The following is a 26,599-nucleotide window of genomic DNA, read 5'->3' on the forward strand; positions in this document are numbered from 1 at the left end:
TTTGATTTTATCATTAACTTCGTAGCCATCCAAATAACACACATTCACTATGTGAACTTAATTAATTATTCTATTCTAAAGATTAACTTAACGTGGACTTGTTTTTTACCTCTTTACTTTGTTGTTATTAAAGAAAAAAAATAATGTTAAGTATAATTCATTGAACTTTGAAACGATGACGATAGTGTATTGTCTAATGAGTTATATCCGATTCAACGTGTTGAAACGTAAATAGAAATATATTTGTAGTTTGATTTTGGTTAGGAAAAGAGAGTGAAATGAAATAGAGGCAAAAGAAAAGAACTGTAAGTGGAGGTGGAAGAAAGATAGGGAAAAAGAAACAAAGATATAGTTTTAAAATTTGGTGAAAATAAGATTGGAGAGAGGATGAAAGAAGGAGCAAAGGGAAGTGGAGGAGAGTCACCAATGGAGTTTCACTGCCATGGGGCTGACACAAACATCAACCAATACCCAACATTAAATATTTCAATACCATTTCTGTAATTTTAAAATACACACAAGGGCATTCATACTTTCTTCTTCATCTTCTTCCTCCTAATCCTCATTCTTTCCGTAGTACACAGCAATGGACCCACATCATATATGCCAATTAACAACTTGAAAAAATCCACAAAAAGATAAAAGGTTTTTTTTCCTTTTTTTCTTTTTTTTTTTTTGTTTTTGTTTTAAGAACTTTTCATTAGTTTGCAACAGCTATCAGTGTTTTAAGATTAGATTAGATTAGATTGTATTATTATTCTTCAACAACTGTAATTTAGGGAAGTTGATTACGAGAGATATTTGTCTTAATTATCTCTTCTTAAAGTAAAGCAACCATACCAGAGAGAATCTAGAAAAGAAATGAAACCCCCTTCACCTTTTTGATTTCCTCTAAAAACCCAGATGGAAGAAATGGGGAGAGTTCAAATGAATGAATTACTTAAAAAGAAAAGAGAGAGAGAGAGAATAAAGTGAGACCGGATGTTGACAAATTTCAGGGTCACTTCCTTTGAAGTTTTGCTTGTTTCTTGTATTTTATGGAGATTTCTTATCTAGGATCTCTCTCTAAAAGAGGGTTCTCTCTATCTTTTCATTTCTCTCTCTCTCTCTAAATAAACTTTGTTGTTTCATTTCCAAGAGCAACGAGACTGGCCCATCAGATCGATTTCTCTGCCTTTTTTCTTCAACCCCATGACGATCTAAACTACCCCTTTTCTTTTAATGGCCTTGCAATTCCAATATACTCTTCTTCTTCTTCTTCTTCTTCTTGTTGCTGCTTTTTATCATTCCCCTTTGGAATTTTGATAGGATTCTGAATTTTCCCTTCTGGGGTTTTTCGTTAGTAGTTGTTGAATCCTGTGTTTTGATTGTGCGATGTTCGATTGAGGTAATTTAGTTTTCTTATTATTATTTTTTTTTATGGTTTTTGATCGATGGGTTTTTTTTTTCTTTAGTTTGATCGTTTTGATTGTTTGGTTTGATTTTGATTCTGTGGTTTGGCTTTGATAACTGTTTGAGTGTTTTGTGGTGTTTCATAATTAGCTTTTGAGTGCTTCATCATGCATTTGCTTTTGGCACTGAATTCTTGGGTTGTGATGTTGAGTGTGGAAATTTTTTGATTGGTAACTTTTTGGCTAATAACTTGTTTGTTTGCTCTGTTGAATTGACTTTTTTAGACTTGTTATGTATGCTTGTCTCTTGTCTCTTTACTGAGAGCAGTCTTGTGAAAACACAAAACTCTCCTCTGTTGGAATCTCTGAATTCCTGTTCTTCATCTCCCATTTTCAAATATATATCGCATCAGCTATTTCTATGAGACTTCAGCTTTAAAAGACTGGTCTGCTTTTGATCGGTTGAAGGGGGTGTTCTTTGGAGTTCATCGTCTAATGTTCATGACAGGTTCCCTTTCATTTGAGTTTCCATTTCTTGACCTCACAGTGTGAAATTGTGATGGAAATCTATTGTTCCTAATAAATAACTTTTGAGTGCTTCTTTGAAGGCCAATGATTGTGGATTCGTGGTCTTTTTGATGAAGTACACTCTTGTGAACTGTCTTTTTATGGGACTAGTGGTCTGAGCTTCCTCACAGTAGCCTAAGTTTACATAACATGAGTTATTTCATTGTTTCTGTGTAAATGACTTTGTATTAGAAAATTATTGACTGCTCTTCAATGGGATTCTCTAGAAGAAAAAGTGGATGGTTCAATGTTTTTCAAATCTAATGTGTAAAATGTCTATAATTTTCAGGAATGGGGACAAAAGTGCAATGCAAAAGTTCCTTGCCAGGATTTTACCCAATGAGGGAACTTAACAATGATTCTAACAGTCATAGCTGGCCCCTATTTTATGGTGATAGATCATTCACAAATGCCCCATTTCACAAGGTGGTCTTGCCAAGGGCTAGTGCAAATGGATATCTAGGTGATGATAAGGATGTGGTGAAGCAAAAAATGCTTGAACATGAGGCCATTTTCAAAAATCAGGTATATTGCAGTTTGGTTCTTGAACTCTTCCCATAATTTTCCTTCATTTATATCTACAATATGCTCGAGTTTAGTTTTAATGAATTTGTTTGTGTAGTTCTAGCTCTAACTCGAACACTATTTCAAACTGCAGGTGTTTGAACTTCACCGTCTGTACAGAAGACAAAGAGATTTAATGGATAAAATCAAATCCACAGAACTCAGCCGAAACCGTTTACATGTAGATTCATTGCTCTCATCGAGCCCTTTGACATCTCAAGTTACTTCTGAAGATGCTTCAAGACGGAATCTGCCATGTTTTCCTATGGCGAATTCTTCTAGTGCCAGGTTTTCTATATCAGGTGTTGAAGAAGGTCATTCTTCTTTGATTCCAGTAAAAGGCAATAATCAGATGCCTTGTTTCTTTCCGTCACAAAGTGAAAGTACTGTGAAGGACTTAAAGGTTCTCGGGTCCAGACCGACAAAGTTAAGGAGAAAAATGTTGGATCTTCAGCTTCCTGCTGATGAATACATTGATAGTGAAGATGGGGAACAGTTTCATGATGAAAATGTGGCTGACACATTAAGTCACAATCACAACACGAACCCAAAGATTGACCTTGAGAGGGACGCCAAGTTATATGCTGATGATAGTGAGCAATCTGGTTGCTTGCAAAATGCTCATAAATTGGGCACGTGTTTAGAAAAAAACACAAGTTGTTTAACTGACTTAAATGAACCTATTCAACCTGTAGAAACCAATGCTTCAACTTATGTTGATCCTCTGCGTTCTGCTTCTTGTCATGGGGAGACCCAATGTTCCTATCCATCTTCAGGGCCAAAGTCTAGTCCTGTAAATATGCAGAGGAAAAGTTCTCTCATCACTGATAATATGACAGGAAACAATCTTAATTTGGATAAAAACATTAGTAGAGGAGGAATTTTACCCCATTTTCATGAATCAGGTGGCTTTTCCTGTATGTTACATAGTCACATTTGATTTATTACTTTTAACACTTCCTTTTCCAGGTGTATGCTAACATTCTTCTTTTTTATCACCAGGGCATAGTTACAACTCCAAGAATTTATTTCCTCATGGACTTCAAACTAAAGTATGGCCCGTTTCTTCTCAGCCTATGGAAAGTTTTGCCAGTGAAATTCATGAAGCTCCACCTTATCGTTCGATAGATAAAGGTAGGGCAGAACAGTCAAGGGTGGAGCAGGTCTTTGGTTTGCAGTTTACAAAAAGAAGTTCTGAGATCAAGGGAGAACCACCGTGCTCCTTCGTCCCTTCTCATACATCCCCACTACAGCCAGCTGCTCCTGATATTAGCAAGTCCTGGTCCAATTCCAATTCATCTTGGGAAAGTGCAAGTACGAACTTTCAGAAGTTAACAACAACACAAGCTCAGCAATGTATGAGTTCAGTAGCTACCATGCTCAAAAATGTTCATTCCCCGTTTCATGGTATGGAGATTTCTGGAGAAAAGTGGCTTCTTAATAGTGATTCCCAACTCAATAGAGGTTCCGATAGCGAGTTGTCTTACTATAACAGGGCTTTTCTAGGATCTTCGTTTGAGTACAAGGAAGAAGTAGGCCACCCCTCTTCTGTCATGCACTGCTATCAGATGCGGGGTACTGGTAACAATCAAGCTCCCAAAGACTTGAGTCCTTCCATGTCATTGAAACTCCTCAAGGATTCAAATCATATTGATGTGAAAGGTCCAAAAGAGAGAAATTTTAACATGGTGTTTTCAAATAATTCAAGTGGTCAAGCGGAACCTGCGGTTGGCGAAAATTGTAAATTGCTACCTTGGCTTAGAGGAACTACTGGTGGAAGCACAGAAACCACCAATTCAGAGAGGTTCTCAAGTGCTGGGGAACTTATTTATGTTAGATCTTCAATAAATTCTTTGCCTCATAAAAGTTCTCATTTATTTCGTAATGACATTTTTAACAAAGAGTTTGAATCAGTCAGTTCTTCTAAGAGTCAAAAACTTCTTAAAATATCAACTTCCGAAGAATTGCAGGATCCCAAGAAAGCAATGTCTTCTCTCGCTCGATCCTCGGTCCAGTGTGAAGCTAAAGAAAGCAGGGAATGCAGAGTACTTGATATCAACTTGCCGTGGCATTCTTTGGCTTCTGAATCAGACAATCCATACTCAGAGACACTGAAGGAAGGAAAAGTTTCCAGTTTTGGACTCATTGATCTGAACTTGAGTTTAAGTGATGACGAAGAATCTTCAAGACCGATTCCTAAATCAACCGTCAGAATGAGAGGAGATATAGATTTGGAAGCCCCTGCAATTTCCGAGACTGAGGATATTGTTCCTGCTGAAGAAATTATAGAAACAAATTGTGAATTAGCTTCAAAACCACACTGCAAAGACATAAACCAGGAGGATGAGCTCATGGAGTTAGCAGCAGAGGCAATGGTTTGCATTTCCTCATCTATTTGTCACAACTACTTGGAGGATGCAACTTGCAGTTCAGCACAAGATTCTACAGACAATCCCCTCAATTGGTTGGTGGAGATGGCTTTCTTATGCTCAGATGGTTATGAAAGTGAGTCTCAAGCAGCAGCATTGAGAGCGAAACCAAGTAGTGATGAAGTGGAGTCTTCATTAGAAGGGATGGACACCTTTGAGTCCATGACATTGGGACTGATAGAAACCGAAGCAGATGAATATATGCCGAAGTCCTTGGTTCCAGGACATATAACAATGGAAGAAAAAGCTATCAACTTACTGCAAAATCGTCCTCGAAGAGGCCAGGCTAGGAGAGGCAGGCAACGGAGGGACTTCCAAAGGGACATTCTTCCTGGCCTTGCTTCTCTATCAAGACAAGAAGTTACAGAAGATCTTAATACATTTGGAGGGCTAATGAGAGCAATGGGTCATGTCTGGAATTCAGGCTTGGCTAAGAGGAACTCGTTAAGAAACCCTGCCTCTGGCAGGGGAAGGCGGCGGTCAGTGATCAGCCCCTCCCCACAGCCAACTGAGAATCTTCCACTTCCACTTCCACTTCTGCCTCAGCCTAGTAACACTGAGATGGGACTTGACAAAAGGAGCCTCACAGGGTGGGGAAAGACAACTAGACGGCCACGCCGACAAAGAGTCCCGGCCGGTAATCTTTCAGCTATTGCTTTAGTTTAGAGATGGTTTTGAGAGAGTCATCAATTTATTGAATGGACTGTCAAATTTCCCGTTGTACATTTTTCAGCTTAAATCCTTGGCCGGACATGTTTTTATCTATCTGCCAACTTTATACCATATGATAAGACAATGGTGGTACGTTATTTCTCCAACAGATATAGCATAAACATTACAAGTGGATAGCTTAACCAATGTATATCTCTCGCTTAGATTACACTGATGGATCTACTGGTGTTAAATTCTTCCACACCTTACTGGGTTTCTTTTTTCATTAGTTTTAGAAAATCTTAGATATATAGTTTTGGAATGTGGAAGTACGGAAATTGTTGCTTTAGTTTTTTGAAATTTCAAACTCCAATATTTATCTCTATTGTCTAACACTGATGAGTCAAAGGCTTAAGGCTTATAGATTGTTTTATATTATTCATGATATACAGTCAATTCTTTGGCATATTTACATAATCAAGGTTCAAGCAGGTTTGTTGGGTTTTGATGTAGCGAGGTAGAAGCTCAGTCTTGCTCTCTAAAGACCATAAACAGTATACTGAGAGGCAGCATTTCAATTTATTCCACCTCCCAATCTTGTATGTAGTACGAATTATGCTCGGGTTACTGCAAACTGCAAAAAGAAGGTCGAACTTCCTTCACGTTAATTGTTTTGTTCTTTGAGGGAAGATGTTGATGGTCTTCCAGATCGAATACCCCAGATGGTCAGTAGGAATAAGATAGTCTTATCTATCATTTTGACATGAAGCTATGAAAAAACCACTTGAAATAAGTGGAAGGTTGACTTCGATGCTCAGCAGCGATTGGTTCTCCAACATCGCAGTTGAAACCGTACTTCTCATGTGTACGCCATAGAATGCCATTATTCCATTGAATCTCAAGGTTCGTACCCTCTTGAGTTTGATTTAGAAGTTTCCATCATAACCTATTACATCAAGGCGTGAAGTGGTGGGTTTTTCTTAAGTCAACAGGAATCACACTATTGTTACTCATGGTTTAACCTGTTTAAGATTAAAGAGAACTCACAGATCAGTTTGATGATCAGAGGAGTTATTAGCCTTTTCAATTCTCGTCTGTTTCAATCAACCGATCTTCCGAAGCAAAATTTACTATGAGAAAAACTTTAAATTATGAACTAAGATGTCGAATCGAATGAGAACTTGTATGATACAATGAAAAGTGTGGTTGTACACTACTAACTTCTTCTCGAGAAGATCTCTGAGCATTATTAAAAGTACTATATGTATATTTTAATTGTGGGTAAGAGGCATCTCCGGCTCCAAATCTGTAAGCTTTCTTACCAAGCTCAACTACACTGTATGCAGGAACCTTTTTCAGCCCTGTACCCTTCATCATTGACCTAACTTCCCCGAACTCATTCCATTCTCCCCCTGCGGCGTATATATTTGATAACAATGTATAGTGTCCAGTATCATCTGTCTGAATGTTCCACAGTTCTCTTTGGATGTTCTTAGCTATGTCCATTCTCTGGTGGATTCGGCAGCCATTTAGCAGAGCACCCCAGATGCTAGCACCAGGTGGAAATGGCATCAATTTGATTATTTCATATGCTTCATCAAGGTCGCCTGCACGACTAAGAAGATCGACTATGCAAACAAAGTGTTCTCTTTTGGGTTCAATTCCAAAATCCCTCATGGAGTTGAAGAACAGCATCCCTTCTTTTACACAACCAGCATGACTACATGCTGAAAGAACATTCATGACAGTAACATCGTTAGGTTTTATTCCTGATTCAAGCATTTTTGAGAAGAGGAAGATAACCTCACTTATCTGGCCATGCACCCCATAGCTGGAAATAAGAGAACTCCATGATACTACACTCCTCTCCGACATATTGTCGAAAACTCGCTGTGCTGTTTGGAGATCTCCACACTTAGCATACATGTCAACTAAAGCTGTTTCAATAAAAATACATTTTCTAACACCACAAGTAATAAGCTTGTGGTGGATCCATTTCCCTTTCTCTAAAAAACCCAAATGGGAGCAGGCTTGAATCACACTTACAAACGCAACTTCTCCAATCTCAGGACAGGTAACATACATCAGATCAAATAAACTAATTGCTTTAGTAGAGTAACCATTCTGAGATAACCCACTGATCATAGAATTCCAAGTCACTACACCTTTTGGTTCCATCTGATCAAATATCATGTATGCCAGATCTACATAGCCACATTTTGAATACATGTTGATTAGCGAATTGAAAACATATTCATCCATGAAAGGTCTCTTGATAACATGACCGTGTATTTGCAATCCCAGCTGAAGCTCGCCTTCATTTCCAGAAGCAGAAAGAGAACTTGCCAAGCTGAATGAGTCAGGCATAAACCCCTGTTTCTGCATCCTCACAAAGAGATCAACTGTCTCCTTCAACAACCCCTTCTGAGCATAAACTGAAATGAGCGTATTCCAAACTGCAATTCCTCTCCCTCCGATTTCATGAAGTATCTTCTCACAGAGATCATGTTTTGCAGTTGCGGCATATAGTTCAAGTAAAGTTGGTCCTAGACAATCAAGATTAGCGTCTAAATCATTCTTTATGACAACGCAGTGAACAGATTTTCCTTCTCTTAGAAGACTCAAATTAGTACAAGAACGTAGAATAATTCTCATAGTCACAGAATTTGGTTCAACTTCAGTCTTTTGCATTGAAACAAACAAAGCTAGCGCTTCCTTTAAATAACCACCTAGGTTGTAGCTGGAGATCATTGCAGTCCAAGTAGAAGTGCTACGGTAAGTAACATTCTCAAAGACAATCTCCGCACTACGTAAGCTGCCACATTTAGCATACATAAAAATCAAAGAACTATCCACAAACCTATCATTTTCAATTCCCCTTTTCAAGATATAGCCATGAGCAGACTTTGCCAGCCTCAGAACTCCCAATTCACCGCAAGCCTCAACCACGGTGAGTACCAAAACAGAATCCGGTGTCCCACCTTCAGAAACCATACAACGAAAAGCATCCAAACCTTCATTTATCTCTCCATTCTCAACAACACTCGAAATGATGGAACTCCAGGAGACCAAATCTCTGAGGGGCATTTCACCAAACACCTTCCGTGCACTATCTAAGTAGCCCAACTCCCCGTACACACTCAGCAACGCGGTGTTCACAACAGGATCCATATCAAACCCAGATTTAATAATCCTTCCATGAACCCTTTGGCCAACACCCAGATCGCCAAACCCAGAACAAGCTCTCAAAACGGAAGGGAATGTGTAGGAATTGGCCTGAATTTGTTGGGACAGCATTTGGTGATACAGAGAAATGGCTTCCTGATAGCACCCGTTCCAGACATGGGATTTGAGAAGAACACCCCACATGAAGGAATCGGGAGAGTGGAAAGTGCGAAAGACGGATGTTGAAGATTGAAGGTCTCCCAATTGGGAATATGATTCGATGAGCTTTGTGGAAGGAAGTGGGTCATTGTGAAGGGCAGTGACGATGATGTGGGCATGGAGTTGAGCGAGTGTTCTTAATGTGGTGCTCGCTTTGAATAAGGGCATATAAAGCCTCATTCTGTACAATCCCTTCTTCTTCGATCGCTCTTTGTCGGCACTTCCAACTCTAATCAACCGCCGTTGGCCAGCGGCCGCCGGGACGGAAAATTTACTTTAGCAAATCGTAGAAATCTCAAATGTTCAATATTTCGAGTTTTAAGTTAAAAAGAGAAATAGTTATTTTCAAATACAATAAAATTAAATTTAAAAAATTTATATATATAAAATATTATTTATGCTAAATTATAATATATTAAGATATCTCAATAATTAATTAATTAAGAGGTCCTAAAAATTAATTTTCTACCATTCATGACTCACTAATATAAAAAAAAATATTTATTTTCTTTGTATGTTTATAAATATTTATTGAACATAAATTTATTGAAAAAAGTAATCAATAGTTTAGATACAAAATTTTTTTTAAAAAAAGTCCATTTTCATTTTGTAAATAACATTTAAGATTTGGTTTATGGTTATTGTAACTTTTAAAATAATTGGTTATAACCTTGGCCTTTTGAAATATCAACTATGGGAAGAAGTAAAATGGTGTATGCTAGATTTTAATTTTCAATTGTAAAAACTGCTTGAGCGATGTTACATAAATTGATAATATAATTTAATTATATGAAACTAATAGACTTATTTTTAAAAATTATTTTCACATTGATAATTATTTTTTAAAAAAGGTTAGTTTATAATTTATTATAGAATGATTTAAATATTATCAAAAAAATTTAACATTAATTATTTGATAAAAGTTTAAGGAAATATATATTTTGATAAAAAAAAATATATTGTCAATTAAAATTTGAAAACATAGGATGTGAAGTTTTGTTAAATTAATTAATAATAATTTAACTTAGGAAACACTAGAAGAGATTAAGATTTGTAAAAACTCAAACCTTTTCTAAAGTACTTTTGCAATTTTCATTTTTTTCTTCTTAATATTATGTGTTGTGGGGATGCATCACTTTTTCTAACCTAAGCCACTAAAACAATATTAACAAGAAAAAAAATATTATAAAATTTTAGTACCAATAGAAAAATTATGAAATCAAATAAATAAATAAATATATTTATATATTTGAACTAGTTAAAATAGATATTATTTATATTCCGTTTCCTTACTTATAAAAAACAAACTATTTACACTTACGATAAAAAACTCTAGATAAAATCTATTATACCTAATTTTTTGATGAAGCGTTTTTTTTTTAAAAAATCTCGTTTATAATCTATGTTTTATGGTTTTCTACAACATAATAGAAAATAGAGAAATAACATATCTCATGAAATTATAAATATGTCAATAATATCTACCAACAATTACATTTGAATATAGTTTTTTCATTAGCTCGGTTTACCGCTCTAATATTGCATGGAATTTTATACTGTTAATATGAAACATATTTCTTTCATTCATATTTTGACACGTTATTAAATTTGAAGAAGTTCGAAGGATCAAACAAAAGCTAGACCTGATAATGATATATATATATATATATATATATATATATAACAGACATTTTTAAGTGTAGCTTTTGATTTTTCATGAAACAGAGATTATATTGTAAATTGAGGTCAAAACCCTAAATTCAAACGTGAGTTCGGTTTACAAACTATTACATTTTACTTTTCTAAACATGCTAAAAAAAATTAATACAACCCTAAATTTACGTGCAAACCAAATATACAGTATGCCATTAGACTAATCTGAACCTATTTGTCACCTTTATCATTGAATTTGTTCCAGATTATCAACTACAATGATATTTGCATATTTTAAAGATACTTGGAATTATAAATAGCGATATTAATTATTTGTGAAGTTCGTAAATATGATTTTTTAAAAAACTTTAATGAATCTATATCATTCAATAGCCTAACTAATAATATATATCTATTTGACAGATTTTTTTTTGTGACTTTAGCAATGATAGAAAACATTATTTTTATATAATTTATAATTGATAGACCATTTTTATAATTTAATCTTTAACTTGTAACAATTTAATCTCTTTCTACTCTAAAGTTTGTAACGATTTATAAAGTTTGTAACGATTTATAAATTTCTATCGTAGAAAAATGTGTTGAAGTTCAAAATGTTATTTTTTGCATAAATAAATTGGTTAACGGATTAAAGATTTAATAAAAATTATAATCTACTTTTCATGATGATTATTTTCTTACGCTAGGGATTAAATTGTTACAAAATTAAAAGAGAATTCAAATCGTACTTGTCATCCTCAAGAATATATTTTTTTTTTGTAAGAAAAGAAAAGAAAATTAGAAAACTTTTCATCATAACACCTGTACTTATAATATTTGATTTTAAGAGACATCATTTTTTTTTATATATTCAAAACCTATAACTTTTCATCTCCCTTTGAATTTCTTAAAGCAAATTTTATATAGAACTTAAAAAGTTGATATAAATAAATAATTAATTCAATATCACACACAAATAAAAGCATACATAAGCTCAGTAAACAAAAGCTTCCTCTAAAATTTATCATGATTTTCACTTTGATTTCTCTCCCTCTGTATAGATAGCATTCATATACATGTATATATGTATATATGTGTATGTACGTGTGTATATATATATTTTTATATGTGTGCTCTTTGCTTAATTAAATATTATCCAACAATAAATAAAATTAATCAGTTGGAAAAAAGGATCATATTTAGATAACCACAACTTATTTCAAAATTAATAATATGAACACTAAGTTCATTTTAACTATATAATATAATCTTCATTCATGTTTACTTATATACATATAAAGTTGTATATATTTGACAAGTATTGCACACTAGGTATGTTTAAAACAGTACATAGGTATATCAATATTCTATCACTAACGTAAGCATAATTTAATTCATAAACGCGTTAGACCATTACAATAATTTTGAACGGAACAATGGATCAATATTTTATTCACTTGTAATTGTTAAACTAGATATAAAAAGAATTTTTTTCTAGATAATTCTGCTCCTACATGTCAGTAATAATCTTAATTAAAATACTCAAAACTTAACTTGAACAATTTAGTGTTCATATATCACTTATTTTGTGTTGCAAAAAGAGTAAAATTCAAGTCATTGCTATTCACTTGAACTAGAAGGGAAGAAGAAAAAAAACCAAAAAACCTTAAATTAAATTACCCTAAGAACCCTAAATTGGTTTCCATTTATTAATATAGGGTTCAGTACAAATGTTTAACCCTAGTGAAATTTTTTGAAACCACATTAGTTATACAAAATGTCCTTGTGGGATATGGTTGGTGTTAATTATTTCTGCTTTTTCAAAATTTTAAGAGTTTCAATTTTATATCCTCACATCTTAATTTCTTTTTCCACGAGCAATTTATTAAATAATAACACCAATATATATATATTCAAAGAATTTCAACACATGAATCTCAAATAATAATTTTTTTAAAAGAAGAAGAAGAAGGAAAACATAAGCTAATATTGGAGATCTGGGAACATAGAAGTAAATTGGTTAAAGAGAGTGTCGACCAACGGGTTGGATATATGGACAGAAATAGAACACATGAATGAATGGAACAGTGGAAAAGTAGCGTAAAAAAGAAGCAAACACAAACACAAAGTCACGAACATTAATACTCTTTCATATTTATTATACAAACAATACTCAATCGATTCAATTAATACTAATAAACCATAACTGAGGACTCTAACTCAAAAATCAAAGTGATTTCATTATCTTAATAATAAATATAACCCTAAACTTCCATAAATAAAACAAAACAATGAACCCTAAATGATAATAGGAAAACGTAGCATAGAGTTTTCTACGAGTGTAGCATTCGTTTAGGGTTTAAATTGATGCAACTAGTTTCGACAAGAATATAATTTGATATTTTTGTTTTCGTAATATTGATGATGAAAAGACCAAAAGGGGTAGGATGCAGCAGCTTTAGGGGTTTCTATTTGCAGCTTCCATTTCAAGATTTCAGCTGTGCTTCAGCTAACAAAACAAAAGCTGTAACAAAAAAAAGAAAACTTTCTTTCTTTTTCTGTTCTTTTTAATGAAGCAGCTTTCACAAAAAACTTTACCGAAAGGAGATTACTTATGAATACACAGTGATATATAACAACAACAAAGCAAAAAAGAAAAAGAAAAATCAATTTGGGAGTTTCAATTGAATGTTTACAAATGAAACAGCATAAGGCTGTTTGAGATTAATTTATCAAAATGAAGTCAGATTATTTTCAACTAATGGATACTGATTTTGATCTTAGTCCTCTGAAGTTCCCCAAAGTGCTTTAATTTTTTTAAAATAACTCAGCTGCTGTTTCTTCTCGTTTGAAACTAAAATAATCATGGCATCTAAGTATATATATATATACATGTGTATGTATGTATGTATATCTGTATGTATATATGTATGTATCTCTAAACCCCAGCTTTAAAAACACCATTGATCTGTCACTTCCATCACTCTCTCTAAACAAATAAACTAAACCTATAAAAATTATGATACAATATACAAGGGAAGGATGGAAATGAGTTCTATATATACAACTATATATTTTTAGTACTTGAATATTTGAACCTACCGCGTTAGAAGAAATCAATATGCATGGTCAATTACCGAGTTATTACGTTCACTTTTGAAAATATGAAATAGATCATAAGTTAATAATAATTTTTGTCATAGTTGCTCTTTTTCTAAAAATAACTAAAAAGAGAGAAAAAAAATATTTCCAAAACTTCTGACACACGTGTAATTTTAGAATGAATCAACATAAAAACAAAGTATACAAATTTCAATGAAAATATTTTTTTTAAAAATAGAATCACAACAATTCATAGATCAATAAAATGTACAAAAGGAAAGAGAAGGAAATGAACGATGGACAGAAAATTAATTTAATTTATGTACAATTTTGAGAGTATGTATAAAAAGAAATTAAAAAAGCAAACAAACAAGAAATTATAAAAGAAAATAGTAAATGCATACGAAACTATTATGGGGTCATCAGTAATTTAATTGTTTTCTTATTGGCTTTCATTATTTTGATCCACATATATGCTTTTTCTATTTTACTTAACCTCATAAATAATAATAATAATAATAATAATAATAAACAATGTCACCAATAAAATCTAAAAGCTGATCCAAGAACACAACAGAAACAGAAATTATTAAAAGAAGCATTTTCAAAATTCACATGGGACTCTCTTTAATTATCAGTTACCACCACAACCATACATCAACTCTTTTAGCAGCAATACACACAGTATTAAAGGATTCACTTTCCCAAAGCTAGAGCTATACACATGCATATAAATATTTGTACACTCCAATCTGTGTGTCAGTACCCTGTAAACACCAACCCAATTTTCATCCTAAACAATAATGCCAATTATACATGTTTAATTCAATTACAAATAATCCATCCATACATGGTGGACATCCCAATGAGTTAAAAATCTACAAAGAGTCGAAAGAAAAATATAGCCAACATAATTACCAACAACGACAACCCTTTTATACTTTGTACAAATTAAAGCATGCATAAAAACGACAATTATATTTGGCTTTTGTGAGCCAAATTACATGCTTATAAGACACCTCCTATTTTCTCCTAGACCTGAAAATTTATTCAATTTGACTGTCACACATTTCGAATAACTTTTTTTCGGAACAACATACAGCTTTCAGCAAAAAGCGTCCAATTGTCAATAATTTTGAACAAAAAATAAGTTATATATACTTTATATGTATAGAGAGAGATCATGAGGTTAGTGCAAGATTTTTATACCACAAAATGAGTGTGGAGGAGTAAGTCGTACGTCATGTCATGTTGTTCTACGCATCATGGCATGGGGGACAATGGCACCGAGCAAGCCTTCGTTGGAAGGAAGTTGTTGGAGATTTGAGTTTGGTGGTTCTTGTTGTTCAGTCGAACTAGGAGTGCTGGGGAAATGGTGTAGTGGTTGGTCAATGGGAGGTGTGGGAGGGTTATGGTTATTAGTTGTTGTTGGTGGTGGTGGTGGATCAGGGTAAAAAAAATGTGGGATTTGAGGTGAAAATTGAGACCCAAAAGAAGTTTCATGAGCTATGGTTAATCCACCTCGAGGGAATCCAACGGTGTGATGGCAATGTTGGCCTTCATATGTTGTTATTACAACGCTTGAATCTTCACACGACCGTTCTACCCTTTTTTTTACTGTGCATTTGCTGTTTGTGCACCTGTAGTAACTCCTGCAATCATATTTTAAACTTTTACTTCCTTCACATTATAGGGTTTCGAGTATGGTCTCAAACATAATATATTCTGCTATTACGATACAATATTAAAAGGTTAAATTCAAAGACTCCGAATTTCAAGGTTTGTGTCTATTAGTCCATCAAACCTTTTATTTTCAAATTTACAAATTTAGCCTTATCAGCATCTTTGAATATATTCTTTTGGATAAAAAATTGTTGTCATTAAGCTTTCGTATATTATAAAATCTACGAATATGTACGTAAGACACAAAATAGAAGTTTAAAAGATTTCATTACACATAAATGGTCGAATTTATATCTATAAATCAATTCAAATTTGTACTTACAAATTTAACTAAAAATACATATTAAACATTTAATTTAAAGTTTAGAAATCATGTAAACGAAAGTGGATTAAATTTGTACTTTAATTAACAATTAGTTATATCAATAGTTGAGCGAATTAGAAAAGAAAAAAGAAGAAAATATATCAAATCATGTCCAATAAAGATATACAAATATACCCTAAATAAAAATGGTTAGGAAATATATGTTATATTTTAATGCGACAAAGATAAGACATATGAATCTTTATCTGTCTACCCATATTAGCTCTTCTTTTTCTTTAGTTATGCTTTTATAAGCAAATAATATATATACATAAGTAAGATTAGGCTTTTTAATCTAAAATTTATCACGTATTCTCACTAATTAATGATTATGTGGAGATTATGTGCTATATCAATAAAAATATATTTCACATTGCGTATGATTAAATTGGTTTTAAATTAATTAATGACATATTAGGGTTTTATTGTACAGATACATTTGACGAGTTTAAAAGGGACAAAAAAAAAAAAAATACAAAAAGTCACAAATATTCATCTCCAATCAATTTTGTAAAATAAAGAATACCAAAAATAGATGTTAGTTAATTTGTACATTTCTTTTAGTGTCCCTATCCTTGGGGACTAACATATAGGTAGTCCATGCCGACAATTTAAACCACAAGTCTAACAAACGTAAATGAATTGTACATCAAAATAAATTAAAAGCTATATATATTTGTAAGATGCCAATATATATATATATAGGGATGTCAATATAATAGGGTTTCTAATAAATATATATAGATACTATTTTCCAAACCCATTTAAAAGGGTACCTTCTTGTTGGACAAAGTAATAAGATTTTAAGATGGTATCATTCCACCTAGAGTTGCAAAATAAAAACATTTTTCAAAATATGCCAACATAATTGTAAAAATGGAATCCCACTTTCCACCAATAATAATAATATTGTTATAATTATTTTCAAATTTAAAATTTTGTAATATAACTCATATTGGAGATCTCAATGTTATTCTCTCCCCATACATATTATTTCTTTTTAAAAAAAGTAAATATAAAAATGAAAACAACTCTAACAATAATCCTATGGTAATAAATTTTTGCCCAACATCTTGATACTTTTAATATATTTTGTTTGAAAGCCTACGAAATGTAAAAGAAAATAAAAATGAGTTGGATTTAGTAGTATTATATTAGTAATTTGGAGGTTCAATTCTCCGACTCTAAATTGTTATACTGAAAAACAACAAAATATCATAAATATAAATGATAAATATTTTCAATTTATTTAAAAGATTATTATTAATTTACAGTATATATATATTATTATTATAATGACAAAATTGTTGAAAATACATGTAATAGCAAAAAAATCTATATTATATAACCGATAGACACATATAGAAGTTTATTAGTATCGTTGATTTGAAATTTTGCTTATATATGGGGTAAATATTTTGATTTTACTTGAAAATGTTCCTATATATATATTTTAATCTTTTGTTTCAATAAGTACTGTTTTCAGAAATACCATCAACATGGACATGTTATTTGATATTTGCATCAACATTTTTGAACAAGCTAAAATAAACTAAGCATATGCGTAGTTAAGGAAATTAAGTGGGAGTATAGGGTTATACCAACTAACCTAGGGAAAGGACTGTTTTTGACAGCCTTTTGTCCATATTTCCTCCACCGGTAACCATCTTCAAGATGATCAACTTCACTTTTGGTCATGAACGCAAATCTTGGCTGCCGAATTCGCTTTTGCCCCTTCTTTTTCACCTTCCGCCTACAAAATATTTCACCTACATTTATAAAAGTAAAAGCAAAATCTTGAAAATCCAAAATGCAATCCATTTTTTTTCTTTAATTTCACACTAAATTAATTAAATTTCCCCTAGCGATATATATATAAATTAATTAAAGGTGGTGTGACTTGAAAATGAAATAATTGAGGTAATTTAATTAATTAATTAATTAAGCAATTAGTTATACATTAATTGAAAACAAGGTGCATTGGATTAAGCAGAAAATAAGAGAAGAAGAAAATAAAACCCCATTGTTCGCACGAGATTTCCGGAGAAATTTAATTCGTGGACTTGAACTTGGGTTGATGTTGTATTTTTGTTGATTTGATGCGATGCGGTTCAATCTCTAGAATTTGATCCTCTGATTCTCTCTCAACTGTATGTCTACGCTTGATTTGGGGGAAGCGGAGCACGTGATGTTCTTGAAGTTTGTTGAACGTCTACGCTTGATTTTGGAGAAGCGGAGCACGTGATGTTCTTGAAGTTTGTTGAACGTCTACGCTTGATTTGGAGAAGCGGAGCACGTGATTTTCTTCAAGTTGGTTGAATGCTTACGCTTGATTTGAGGAAGCGGAGCACGTGATGTTCCTTGAAGTTTGTTGAACGTCTACGCTTGATTTGGAGAAGCGGAGCACGTGATGTTCTTGAAGTTTGTTGAACGTCTACGCTTGATTTGGAGAAGCGGAGCACGTGATGTTCTTGAAGTTTGTTGAACGTCTACGCTTGATTTGGAGAAGCGGAGCACGTGATTTTCTTCAAGTTGGTTGAATGCTTACGCTTGATTTGAGGAAGCAGAGCACGTGATGTTCTTGAAGCTTGTTGAACGTCTACGCTTGATTTGGAGAAGCAGGAGCACGTGATGTTCTTCAAGTTGGTTGAATGCTTACGCTTGATTTGAGGAAGCGGAGCACGTGATGTTCTTGAAGTTGGAGTCTTGGGAGAAAGTTTGTATCTTCAAAACAGCTTCAATCTTCGAGGGTGGTCAACTTCAGAAGTTAGGGAGTCTTCTAGCTTTTGGAAGAATTCTCTTCTAGCTTTTGGAAGAATTCTCTCTGGATCTTCTAGAGTCAAAATTTTCCAACCTCTACAAATGAGAAGAATTCCTCTATTTATAGAGTTTACTGGTGGGCTTTATGGGTTTGAATCTGGTTGGTCCATGGACCAGACCCATGGGCTCAACCATATGGACTTAGGTTATATTTAGTCTTTGGGCTCAATTAAGCTTTTTTTTTTTTTTTGGCTTAATTGAACTTAGTCCAAGTAAATAATATTTAATTGAACTAAAATGATTAACTTAATCCAACGATTAATATGAAAACATGTGGCATTCTTAGAATGACCAATTTATTTATTTTAACTCTTTAATTTGGAGCATGTGTCAATTTTAATTAGTCCCAAATTTAATTATTTGTATTTTTCATCATTAACTTAATAAATGATGTGGCAACTTGTGATTGGTCTCAAAATTTCTTATTCAACAAATGCCCCCTTTTCGAGATTTATGCACGTATATGGGTGAATGAATCTCGGAAAAGATAAATTTGAAGTCAAAGTACGAGCCTTTTTTTTTTTTACTCAATTCGACATATCAAATTAATCAAACTATGAATTTAGTACGTGAGTTTGATTTAAATTTAAAATAAGGGTTGGAATATGGCCAAACCTTAAAAAAAATTCAAAGTTTTATTTCCCACTTAATTTTATTTGAGGGAAAAAAAAAAAATTTAATATGATGATTTTTTTTAAGTAAAATTTGGAATATAACCAAAATTTTAATTTTGAAATAAGGATAAGGTTTCTACCGTACCTTAATTTATCTTGGGGATGCATAAGAATTTGGAATGACAAAAAAAAAATCAAGTCCTCAATCTTAGGTAAAGTTGGATTTATGGTTCCGATTTAAATTCATGATAAAAAGGAGATCATATATGCAAGTTAATTTAACTTGAATTTTGGAATTGAGAATATATATATATATATATATATATATATTTAAAATATTTAAAAATTTCAACATTTTTAAATATTTTAAATATCTCAATAAAAGTAAACTTGAGATTTATCCAAAAAAAAAGAAATAATTTAAAATAAAAATAAGATAATTGGATTATCTTTTCTTTATATATATATATATTTTTAAAAATCATTCCTATTCCTTTTAGGAATTGGATTTGTTTTTTTTAAAAAAAAATAATTAAATATCATTCCTAATCCTTTTAGGAACTGGATTTGTTGGGCCTATAAATAGACTCATACCCTACTCACTTATACCTCATCCAACGCTTATTCCTCATCCAATCGGCAGAAAGGTATAGAAAACTTTTCTTCTCCCTTTCTCTTTTTTTTTTTTTCTTTTTTTTTTGTGTGTGTGTTTTTTTTTTATTCTGTTTTGTTTTTTTTTTTTTTTTTTTTGTTTTTTTTTTTGTTGTTTTGTTTTTTTTTTTTTTTTTTTTTTTTTTTTTTTGCAGGAATGACTTTGTCGAGCTTCTTCTAGGGACGATCGGGCTTTTGCCGTCAGATCTATCGCCCTAGTTGGAGAGATCGACTCTGTCATCGTCGGGCTTCGATCTTCGTTTGCAGAAATGACTTTGTTGAGCTTCTTCTAGGGACGATCGGGCTTTTGCCGTCAGATCTATTGCCCTAGTTGGAGAGATCGACTCTGTCATCGTCGGGCTTCAATTTTCGTTTGCAGAAATGACTTTGTTGAGCTTCTTCTAGGGACGATCGGGCTTTTGCCGTCAGATCTATTGCCCTAGTTGGAGAGATCGACTCTGTCATCGTCGGGCTTCAATTTTCGTTTGCAGAAATGACTTTGTTGAGCTTCTTCTAGGGACGATCGGGCTTTTGCCGTCAGATCTATCGCCCTAGTTGGAGAGATCGACTCTGTCATCGTCGGGCTTCAATCTTCGTTTGCAGAAATGACTTTGTTGAGCTTCTTCTAGGGACGATCGGGCTTTTGCCGTCAGATCTATCGCCCTAGTAGGAGAGATCGACTCTGTCATCGTCGGGCTTCGATCTTCGTTTGCAGAAATGACTTTGTTGAGCTTCTTCTAGGGACGATCGGGCTTTTGCCGTCAGATCTATCGCCCTAGTAGGAGAGATCGACTCTGTCATCGTCGGGCTTCAATCTTCGTTTGCATAAATGACTTTGTTGAGCTTCTTCTAGGGACGATCGGGCTTTTGCCGTCAGATCTATCGCCCTAGTAGGAGAGATCGACTCTGTCATCGTCGGGCTTCGATCTTCGTTATCACCAATTGAGCTTCTTCGTTTTTTTTTTTTTTTTCTTCTTCTTCTTATTCTTCTTTCTTTTTGTTTTTTCTTCTTTTGCTTCTTTCTTTTTGTTTTCTTCTTCTTCTTCTTTCTTTTGTTTTTTTTTCTTTTTCTTCTTTCTTTTTGCTTTTTTTTTTTTTTTTTTTTTCCTTCTTTCTTCTTCATCATTTTCTTCTTTCTTCTTCTTGCTTCTCCCTTTTTTTTTTTTCTTTCTTTCTTGGTTGTGGTACTAGGGAGAAGATGAAGATGAATCAATCTAGCTTGCGACACCTTAGAGCTGATGAAAATGAATTCCATCGGCCGGGTTGTGACACCTGTTAGATGATAAAGATGAATACTCTCAGCTACGACATATAGGAGAAGATGAAGATGAATCCTCTCGGCTATGACATATGGGAGGAGATGAAGATGAATTCTCTTCAGTTGCAGCACTTGGAAGAAGATGAAGATGAATCCTCTCAGCTATGACATATGAGAGAAGATGAAGATGAATCCTCTCGGCTATGACATATGAAAGGAGATGAATCCTCTCGACTATGACATATGGGAGGAGATGAAGATGAATCCTATTCAATTGCAGCACCTGGGAGAAGATGAAGATAAATCCTCTCGGCTATGACATATGGGAGAAGATGAAGATGAATCCTCTCGGCTATGACATATGAGAGAAGATGAATCATTTTCGATTGCAGCACCTGGGAGAAGATGAAGATGAATCTTCTCAGCTATGACATATAAGAGAAGATGAAGATGAATCATCTTTGATTGTAGCACCTAGAAGAAGATGAAGGTGAATCCTTCCGGCTACGACATATGAAAGAAGATGAAGATGAATTCTCTTTGGTTGCAACTCCTAAAAGAAGATGAAAATGAATCTTCTTTGGTTGCGACACCTGAAAGAAGATGAAGGTGAATCTTCTCGGTTGCGACTCTTAGGAGAAGATGAAGATGAATCTTCTCAGTTGCAATTCCAATGAGAAGATGAAGATGAATCCTCTCGGTTGTAGCACCTAGAAGAAGATGAAGGTGAATCCTTCCGGCTACGTCATATGAAAGAAGATGAAGATGAATCCTCTTTGGTTGCAGCACCTGGAAGAAGATAAAGATGAATCTTCTTTGGTTGCGACACCTGAAAGAAGATGAAGGTGAATCTTCTCAGTTGCAATTCTTAGGAGAAGATGAAGATGAATCCTCTCGGTTGTTACACCTGAGAGAAGATGAAAATGAATCTTCTTGATTGCGACTCCTAGGTGAAGATGAAGATGAATCATCTCGGTTGTAACACATGGAGGAAGACAAAGATGAATCCTCTCACTTGCGACACCTTAGAGCAGATGAAGATGAATCATCTTCGATTGCAAAACTTAGAAGAAGATGAAGATGAATCCTCTTCGGTTGCAATAAGCTGAAGATGAAGCAGAGGTTAAAGCTTTAGCATTGCATGCATCTTCTTCAAGAGGCAGAAACGATGTTACACTGTCGTTTTCATCTTGGAGAGGCGAAGGCAGAGCTACCCGATCGTCGTCCTATCAAAGTTGTACCATCGTTATCCTCTCAAAGAGCTGGAGCTACAGCATCGATGAAGCCTTCAAACTTGAATATAAGGAATCATCAATGAAACTTTTATGCTTGAATTTGAGGGATCATTAATGATGCCTTTGAGCTTGATTTTAAGATTCTTTTTTTTTCTTTTTACATGCACTCAACTTGTACATAGTCTTTGCACGGAGTTTGTACATCTTCAATTTATTTCATCTCATTGTTACTAAAGATGAACATCTTGAATTTAGGGATTTGCCCCCAATTTGTTATGATTCCTTAGTAGAGATGAACACCCTTTGAAGAAAAGAATTAACTCACGACGTAGTTCAAGGTTTTTTTTTTTTTTATAATGGTGGACTGAACTTAAAGTTTTCTTTAAGTTGCCTACGTACCCTTTATAATGTAGGGATCAAGTCATAACGTAGTTCAACTTTTTTTTTTGCTGGACTGGGCTTAAGGTTTTCCTTAAGCTGCCTACGTACCCTTTATAACATAGGGATCAAGTCATAACGTAGTTCAATTTTTTTTTTGCTGGACTGGGCTTAAGGTTTTCCTTAAGCTGCCTACGTACCCTTTATAACATAGGGATCAAGTCATAACGTAGTTCAATTTTTTTTTTTTTTTTTTTTTTTTTTACCTAACAAAATTAAGCATAAAATTTCTTAAGAAATTTACCATTGATTGGGCCAATTCGTAGTCCGTCTTGATCAACGATCTTGTATGCGCCATTTGTATAAACTTCTTTAACAATGTAAGGTCCATCCCATTTAGGTGTGAACTTATTTCCTGTATGCCTTGTTGTGATGATCGGTCTCCTTACGGCAAGTACTAGATCACCGACTTGAAAGGAGCGAGGTTTAACGTGTTTATCAAAAGCTTTGGACATTCTCGCTTGATAACATTCCAATGCTTGCTGAGCCTCTAATCGCTTTTCGTCAAGTGCTTCTAATTCTTGAAGACGTAACTTCACTTTATCTTCGGTAGTCAATCCCTCTTGTACTGCCATTCTTAGTGACGGAATTTCCCTTTCGAGAGGAAGGACAGCCTCCACACCGTAAACAAGCGAATATGGTGTAACCCCTGTAGGGGTGCGATGAGTCGTCCGATAAGCCCATAATGCCTCGCCGATCTTTTCTTGCCAATCCCTCTTTGACTTGGAGACAATTTTCTTTAAAAGATTGCACAATGTTTTGTTGAATGCTTCTGCTAGTCCATTCGCAGCTGCGTTGTACATGGATGACTTATATTGCTTGAATTTGAATTTTTCACATAACTTGTCCATCATACTATTGGAGAATTGCTTTCCATTATCCGTCACGATTCGATGTGAAATACCGTATCGATAGATGATGTGTGTTCGAATAAAGTCTGCCACGTTCTCCTTCTTGGCTTCTCTCAATGAAATGGCCTCAGCCCACCTTGAAAAATAGTCGTTGCTGCTAGGATATAAGAATGTCCTGCTGATGATTTTGGTGTAATGGGGCCAACCAGATCGAGTCCCCAAGCCTCAAAAGGCCAAGAAGCCACAGTTGGATGAAGAGGTTCTGGAGGTTGGTGTATGAAGTTTGCATGGTATTGACAAGGCTCACACTTCTTCACATAGTCTATTGAATCTTGGATCATCTTAGGCCAGTAGTAGCCCATTCTTCTTAGCTGGAATTGAAGCTTTGGTCCCGATTGATGTGCTCCACAAACACCTGCATGTACTTCCTTTAGAGCTTTTACCGAATCTTCCTTTCCGAGACATCGAAGGAAGAGCCCTTCAAGAGAACGGCGATATAAAGTTCCCTTGTAATAAATGAAGTGTGCTGCCCTTCTTCGTATCTCAATTTTATGACGAGAATCCTTTGGAAGCTTTCCATGTTCAAGATACTCTATGATGGGTTGACGCCAATCTTCTTCATCAATCAAATAGGATGTTGCCATGTTCACTTCCTGACATTCAGGCCTAACTGGGGGTAATCCATCGTTGACAAAGTGGTATGTTCAGAGTTACATCATCTGGCATGGTCAAGGCCGTGGCTAAATTTGCCAATGCATCCGCTCTCTTATTTTCTACTCTAGGGACATGTTCTAACATCACGTTATCAAACTTTTCCATCAATTGTCGAGCATAAGCAAAATATGGCTTCAAGTCTTCATGTTTCACGTCATATTGAAGCGAGAGTTGATTGATTATCAATTTTGAATCACCATAGACTTCTATGAATGACACTCCGATTTTTAATGCTATTTGAAGGCCAATTATCAAAGCCTGATATTCAGCCACATTGTTTGAACACAATTCGGAAAGTGCAAAGCTATAAGGCAACATATGCTTCTCAGGAGAAATGAGGACAATGCTTGCCCCCGCACCACTTCTTCGAGCTGCACCATCGAAGTACATAGTCCAAGGTTCCATAACTTCTGTGAAGAAAACCTCATCGTCTGGTAGGTCATCACATAACTTCCAATCCGAAGGAATTGGGTGGTCTGCTAAAAAGTCTGCTAGCGCTTGTCCTTTTATCGCCTTTTGGGGAATATAGACAATGTCATATTGTTGGAGTAGAACCGCTCATTTGGCTAAGCGTCCAGAGATGATTGGCCTGGATAGAACATACTTTATAGGGTCTGCTTTTGCCACTAGATGAACCGTGAAGGCCTGCATATAATGCCTCAACTTATCAATGGCAAAGAAAAGTGCAAGACACATCTTTTCGATAGGAGAATAGTTAACTTCAGCCCCAATTAATGTTCTGCTTAGATAGTAGAGAGAACGCTCTTTTCCCTTTACCTCTTCTTGTGCCAGTAATGCTCCTAAGGACCTTTCTTGTGCAGCAATGTACAATATTAGTGGTTTGTCAGGTACTGGAGCTCCCAGCACTGGGGGAGTAAGCAAGTATTTCTTTATGCTATCAAAAGCGTTCTGACAAGCTTCATCCCACACAAAATTTTCTCCTTTTCTCATCAACTTTTGAAAAGGTTGACACCGACCGGCCAAGTTAGAGATGAACCTTCGGATGTAAGCCAGTCGTCCTTGGAGACTTCTTAGGTCATGCAAACTTTTAAGTCTTGACATCTTCTGAATGGCATCAATCTTGGACTGGTCTATTTCGATCCCTCGATGCCTTACAATGAAGCCAAGAAATTTTCCTGAAGTTACACCAAACACACACTTGAGAGGGTTCATCCTTAGCTGATATTTTCGCAAGCGATCAAACACGACTTTTAGATCCTTCAAATGGTCTTGTCGTCTCTTTGTTTTGACTACAAGATCATCAACATAACATTCAACATACCTGTGCAACATATCATCAAACACTTTCTGCATGGCACGTTGATAAGTAGCACCGGCATTTTTCAATCCAAAGGGCATCACCTTGTAACAGTATATTCCCTTTGGAGTTCTGAAAGCTGTCATTTCTTCATCTGAGAGGGCCATCCGTATTTGATTATATCCAGACGACCCATCCATAAACGACAACGCCTCGTGTCCAGTAGTTGCATCAACCATGATTTCGGTGATGGGCAAGGGAAAATCATCTTTAGGGCATGCATTATTCAGATCGCGAAAGTCTACACAAACGCGAAGTTGTCCATTTTTTTTTCTAACAGGGACAATGTTTGCTATCCACGTTGGATATTTGACCTCGCGAATGAATCCTGCTTCGATCAACTTGTTGACTTCCACCTCGATTTGAGGGATAAGCTCTGGTCAAAAACGTCGTTGTGCTTGTTTAATCGGTCGATATCCAGGTTTAATTGCAAGATGATGGACTGCTACTTTTGGGTCAAGTCCTGGCATCTCCTTGTACGACCACGCAAAGATGTCCCTGTATTCGGTGAGCAAACTCATATATTTATCCACCTCTTCGTTAGAGAGGGACGCACTAATGAAAGTCGGACGTGGTTCCTCTATTGTACCAAGGTTCACCTCTTTTAGCTCGTCTACAGTAGATTGGCCACCATCCTCTAAACTTTGTGGGACATTTTCTGCATCTTCTTCATGAGTTCCAGTCTCCGATTCCTCAATAATGGTGATGTGATGACATGAAGTTTCACATTCCCCTTGTTCCGACCCTTCTTTTTCAGGATTCGTTAGTATAACATCATGTCTTTTTACCTTTAACGAACCTTGACTTGTATTGAGAGTAACAAAAGTTTTTCTTTTCATGCGAGAAGGAACGTTGCTATGAATTTCTCCATTTTCCTTTGTCTCGCAAGGAAACTTCTTACTACGATAATTA

At 34.7% G+C, this 26,599-nt stretch overlaps 3 protein-coding genes across 5 annotated transcripts; 1 reads left to right on the forward strand and 2 right to left on the reverse strand.

The window, feature by feature from the left end:
• The first annotated feature begins 742 nt into the window (after positions 1–742).
• LOC101222648 lies at positions 743–6,615 on the forward strand. 3 transcript variants are annotated; one of them, XM_031886674.1, is made up of 5 exons: positions 743–1,387; positions 2,248–2,483; positions 2,617–3,439; positions 3,525–5,588; positions 6,095–6,615. In XM_031886674.1, exons 2-5 carry the CDS (start codon positions 2,250–2,252, stop codon positions 6,121–6,123), a joined length of 3,150 nt encoding a protein of 1,049 aa, XP_031742534.1. In that variant the 5' UTR covers positions 743–1,387; positions 2,248–2,249; the 3' UTR covers positions 6,124–6,615. The 3 variants fall into 3 exon arrangements, with proteins under 3 accessions (XP_031742534.1, XP_031742535.1, XP_004144265.1); XM_031886675.1 differs by having other exon boundaries at positions 744–1,387; positions 6,116–6,615; XM_004144217.3 differs by lacking the exon at positions 6,095–6,615 and having other exon boundaries at positions 752–1,387; positions 2,617–3,427; positions 3,525–5,866.
• Positions 6,616–6,715: 100 nt separating this feature from the next.
• On the reverse strand, positions 6,716–9,346 carry LOC101222410 (putative pentatricopeptide repeat-containing protein At1g69350, mitochondrial). The gene has a single exon (XM_004144216.3). The coding sequence runs from the start codon at positions 9,164–9,166 to the stop codon at positions 6,752–6,754; it is 2,415 nt and encodes an 804-aa protein (XP_004144264.1). The 5' UTR covers positions 9,167–9,346; the 3' UTR covers positions 6,716–6,751.
• Positions 9,347–15,358: 6,012 nt separating this feature from the next.
• On the reverse strand, positions 15,359–26,067 carry LOC101222173 (retrovirus-related Pol polyprotein from transposon opus; the record flags this gene model as incomplete). Its single annotated transcript, XM_031887027.1, has 3 exons — positions 15,359–15,393; positions 17,390–17,541; positions 23,049–26,067. A coding segment is annotated over one exon (1,140 nt), but the record flags the coding sequence as incomplete, so codon positions are not given.
• Between the last annotated feature and the right edge of the window lie 532 nt (positions 26,068–26,599).

This window comes from Cucumis sativus, chromosome 6 (assembly GCF_000004075.3).
Source record: "Cucumis sativus cultivar 9930 chromosome 6, Cucumber_9930_V3, whole genome shotgun sequence".
NCBI classification, from domain to species: domain Eukaryota; kingdom Viridiplantae; phylum Streptophyta; class Magnoliopsida; order Cucurbitales; family Cucurbitaceae; genus Cucumis; species Cucumis sativus.